Source organism: Geospiza fortis, unplaced genomic scaffold, assembly GCF_000277835.1.
Source record: "Geospiza fortis unplaced genomic scaffold, GeoFor_1.0 scaffold254, whole genome shotgun sequence".
Classification (NCBI taxonomy): domain Eukaryota; kingdom Metazoa; phylum Chordata; class Aves; order Passeriformes; family Thraupidae; genus Geospiza; species Geospiza fortis.
In genome coordinates, this window is record NW_005054441.1 from 952,105 (window position 1) to 956,895 (window position 4,791).

Sequence of the window (4,791 nt, forward strand, 5' to 3'; positions counted from 1 at the left end):
CTAAAACCAGGTGGTAGGAATATGATTGCCTGTCCCCAGTCCCACCAGTATCCTTAGGGTGAGCCAAGGTGTGAGAAAGCCAGTACAGCGGGACCACGTGTGCCACCACGCCCATGCCTGACCAGGCTGGCAGTGCTGTGCCTGTGTCACACACACTGGGACTCACTGGTGAGGAGCTGGTGCTGGGAGCCCCCTGGCAGCTCAGAGTCTCCCAGGCCCAAAGGCCACTTTGTCATCTCACAATCTCACTTGCCGCCAAAATGAGGTTTCCATGGAGTTTCTGAAACACTGTTTAAGTGCAACTGCTTTAGTGTAGCTCTGGCCATGGGATGTGAGGCATGGTTTGAAGTCACCCCCGGGCCTGTCTTGTGTTGTTTGTTCCACTTGTGGGCACTGTTCCACACCACCGTGGGTTGGGAGCACCCCAAAGCACTCAGGAGGTGTTAAATTAAGTTGGATCATTCAGTTGAGGAATGGGTTTGAAGTAAAGGGTCATCTGCAGGAAGAGATGGTCTGTTGTGAGTGTCATCACCTGGGGAAAGGGCCATTCAGGGGGGCTTGGGAGGCTGGTGGCTGTGCTGTGGGTTTTCCTGTTGTGGATTGCCTCCTGCTAAATAGCACTGTGCAGACCCCCAGGACACGCTGCTTTCTCCTCTGGGAGGGTTGGAGGTGCTTGGGCTGGGAGCACACAGAAGGACTCAGCCCGTTCTGGAGCAGGAGGGAACAGGGCACCCAGCTGGGGTGTATGGTGAGTGTGGTGATGTTTGGGTTCTCCAGCGCCCTGGGACTCCACAGGAGTGGAATTGCCTCTCCCCCTGTGATGGGGGAACTTCCTCAAGGAGTCCCAGAAGATGCTGGGGGAAGTGGCAGTGCCAGGTGGGCACTGCAGCCACTGCCCAGTGCTCCCAGCTGCACAGCAGGGGTAGCTCCTCATTTCTCTGTCCCCCACCATTGTCCCTTCCTGACCAGGACTTTCCCAATCTACATCTTGTGTCTACATCTCACTTTTCTGTCTGCCTTGGGAGAAAGGAGAAGGTTGGCTCGTGGTGGCTTCTCTTACTGCACTTGGCGGGGAGGCTGGTGATTGCCAGGCCAGGGCTGTTCTGTGGCCACACGTGTTGGTGACAGAGCATGGCAGGAACAGGCTGCTCACCCTGACCTTGCTGTCAGCCCGGTACCTTCTCTGCCTCGCTGCCAGGCAGGGGCTCCCAGTTGTATCCGTGTGCGGGTGGGTGTGTGCAAGTGTCTCAGGGTGTCACTGTCACCTGCTGCTCACGAGAGAAAAGGGCAGAGCTGAGGTGATGTGTCAGTGTGTGTGACCTGTGAGCACTGGCTCAGGCACAGGGTCCTCCCAGAGCTGGGTGACAAAGTCTGTGGCATCGTTGTATCCCGGGTGTCATGTGATGGAAAACAAACATGGAGAACGCTGTAACTTTTTCATGTAAAGCAATTAACTGGCATTAAACAGGTTATGAATTTACTGGGATTGGTCTCCATGGCTCCACTTTGCTTCTCCACAGCGAAGGGTGCAGCAAGTCTTCAGGGTCCCCACCCCAGCCCACCTCTGCAGGTACCAGCTTTCTTGGCACATATCTCACAAGTGCTTTATTGCTCCCAGCACCTGCTCCTGTTTGCTTTCCTGCTTCTGGGAAAGGGCACAGCCGTCCTCCCTGCCCTGCCCTGTGCCCCGGGCATGGCAGGAAGGAGGAAAAGGGGCCCTGGCCTGGCACAGCCCCTCCTTGGTGTGGGGCAGTTGCCAGGCTATAGCTGCAGTGAGGCTGGGGGTGCAGAGCCCCTTGGTCCTGCTGTCCCCATGCAGGTGGGACCCTCACAGGGGGGACACCCCCTCCCTGGGCACCTCTCCAGTGGGGTACAGCCTTGTGCCCACAGCCCTGTGCCTTGTCCAGGCCTGCTGCTGGAAGACCCCCCCGGGCTGGTGCTGTGGGGCAGAGCTGCTCCCTGGGGCTGAACTGCAGGATGAGGAGAGCAAAGATCCCTGACCTTGGCATCTCCCACTGCTGCTGCCCCAGGCACGGAGCTGAGCTGTGGGTCTGAGGAAGGGACGGCCCAGGAAATGGCACAGAGAAAGGAGCTGTCAGTGCCTCAGTTTCCCTATCTTGGGGGATGCTTGGGGGAAGCCCCAGGGCGCCTTAACTGGCCTAGAAAGGGATTGAGCTCCAGGGCTTTGGGCTGGTGGATTGTTTTGTGGGGTGCAGGTTCTGCTCTGCCCCCAGCTCTGCTCTTGTCCCCAGTTTATGCTCAGAACCTGTGGGAATCCATTGTCCCCACCGTGTACCTGTGACCCTACACCTTCCTCTGGCAGGTGAGCCCTGTCCTAGGGAAGGAGCAGGGTAACATCCAGGGCCTGGCCAGCTGCAGGGCCCTGGGGCTCCCTGGTGCCCCCCACCGCCCCCTTCCCCTCTGCCTCCCATTGTCAGCAGCAGCCAGTGCCCCAGGGCTCTGCTCAGGGTCTTCTTCTGCTCCCTGGATCCCTGGGACATCAGCACCTGGAGCTGCCTCCCCACAGCAGTCAGAGTCAAAGCTCTGGATCCTGCTGGGTCCTGGTCTGTTCTGGGAAGCAGGAGGTTCATGGGGGACTAGCTCATCCTGTGGCATCTGGCCCAGCAAATAATAAGTATTAAAATAATATAGATTTTTATTAATCTTTATTAATAAAATATTCTGTTCTCTGTGCCCCTACCTTGCCTGGGGCTTGACCCCCTCTCCCTCTGGGCAGGGAGAGCTGGCTGGGGCTTGCTGCTGCCTCCAGCCCCCCTTCCCTGCTCTCTGCCCTGCCGGGAGCTCCCTGGGTCTCTTCTGCTGCTGCTCAGGGTGGGCAGACAGGGAGGGAGACATGGAGCCTCTCAGCCCGTGGGCTTCCCAGGCATCGTGGGGAGCTGGAAGGCGCTTGGTGACAGAGCCGCCCCGAGAGGCCAAGGACGGGCTCAGAGCAGCCCCTGAACCCCCTGACCCCTGGCTGGAGCGCTGCTGATGGTCCTCAGTGGCCTCATGTTCTCTTGTACCTGGGGGAAGGCAGGGTGAGGAGGAGCCTGTGCTGGGGACACCCCCCCCCATGTCCCCCACTCACTGCGGTGACAGGTTGAGGTGTGGGCCAGCCCCCACGAAGGACAGCTGCTGCTCCAGCTCCGCGATGCGCAGGCCGATGTACCCCAAGGACAGCAGCAAGGCCACCATGCTGGGGACAGGCCAGCGTCAGGCAGGGGGCACAGGGTGGCACATGGGGCAGGAGCAGTGCCACGGGCAGGCCCCCGTGTGCTCGCCCTGGGGATGGGGGTCTGAGGGGAGCACAGCCCCAGCCTGTCCATGGAGAGGCTGTGTCAGTAGGGATGGGGACCGGGACTGGGAGCACGTCCTGGGGACTCACAGCAGCAGGTAGATGATGATGATGATGTTGATGTTGAGAGAGCTCAGCTGGGGGTTTATCCAGGACCAAAGTGCAGTGGCCCAGGCCCAGAGCACGGCGTGGGATCTCCCTGCCAGGACAAGGCAGTGTTAGTGGCACTGAGAGTCCGTGCTCGGCTCTGCCAGGGTGTAAACCCCCAGGATCATCCCCCCATCCCGAGCCCCCTGACCCACCCCAGAGGCCACTTTTCTCTGCTGAGGGCACCCATCTGGGAACCAGCAGCACCACCTCGCCATCCTCATCGTCCGCCTGCCTTGATCTCGGGTTGGGCTCATCTGTGGGTGACAGAAGACGCTGGATGAATGCCCCAGGGAGGGGTCTGTGTGTCCTGGGGGCACACGGGGCCACAAAGTGCCAATCCTGCACTCCCTGGAGCTGTGGTTGGGGGGCGAGGGCCGCGCACTCCCCCCCAGACCAGGCGTGTGTGGGGAGGAGCAGAGCCCAGAGCTGCCCGTGGGGCACGGCTGTGAGCAGGGACACGGGCAGGGCACCGGGGCCGCCGCTCACCCAGGGATTCGGGGACACTGTTGGGCTCCGGGGTGCTCTGCTCCAGGGCTGACTGGCTCGAAATCTGGAAGAGGACAAGCCCCAGTCACGATGTGTGTCCCCGAGGCAGCTGCCCCACTGCCATGGGGACATGAGCAGGACCTGATGGGACCTGTGACACCCACAGGAAGGGAGAGTCCCAGGGTCTGCGCTGCCTCGGGCTGGGGCTTTTCATGTTCCCCCCTCACATCTTCCCAGCCACTGCACCCAGCCCACTCCATCCAGGGGGCTGGAACCACCCCTCCTCTTGTTGTACCCTCCTGCCCTCCATTCCCTGGCCTTACCTGAGACTTCCCAAGGGTTTCCTCAGAGCTCACTGAGTCTCGAGGGCTCTGGCCGCTGTCCTGGACAAGGAGAGATGAAGGGAGGAGCCCTGCAATGGATGGATGGAGCCCCCCTGCCCATCCAGTCCCCGCGTACCTGCAGGCGTTTGCACACCGACCTCAGGAGCTGGTACGTGGCCTCTCGCTGGCGCAGCGACACAAAGAGGAACTGCCGGGGAGCGAGAAGGGGATTTGTGCCGGAGCTGCCCCCTCGGTCACGGCCCAGAGCCCGCGGGGACCGAGACACTCCAGACAGCCCCAGGTGAGGCTGCCCCCGCACTGTCCCCGCTCTCACCTTCTCCCCCTTGACCGTGCGGATGCTGATTGCGTTGGGCACCAGCAGCGCCGTGTTGGCCTTTTTGAGGGCTGAGATGGAGGCGACAGGGACCACGGCCTGTGCCGGGGGAAACAGGCTGTGTCATCGTGTTCCCGGCTGCCTGCCCCGCCGGCCCCACGCCCGCTCCAGCCCCACCTTGATGTCCTTGAGCAGGAGGTTGG

The 4,791-nt window shown here is 61.3% G+C and overlaps 1 protein-coding gene across 1 annotated transcript in view; it reads right to left on the minus strand.

Moving 5' to 3' along the window:
• Positions 1-2,832: 2,832 nt before the first annotated feature.
• The window catches only part of LOC106631964 (GRAM domain-containing protein 2B-like), a 2,555-nt gene continuing 596 nt past the window's right edge, over positions 2,833-4,791 (minus strand). Inside the window, 9 exon segments of the mRNA XM_014309594.2 lie at positions 2,833-3,023; positions 3,089-3,196; positions 3,386-3,490; positions 3,594-3,699; positions 3,932-3,983; positions 4,255-4,377; positions 4,379-4,462; positions 4,589-4,687; positions 4,766-4,786. Coding sequence (XP_014165069.2) covers positions 3,008-3,023; positions 3,089-3,196; positions 3,386-3,490; positions 3,594-3,699; positions 3,932-3,983; positions 4,255-4,377; positions 4,379-4,462; positions 4,589-4,687; positions 4,766-4,786 — 714 coding nt within the window. The 3' untranslated portion in view covers positions 2,833-3,007.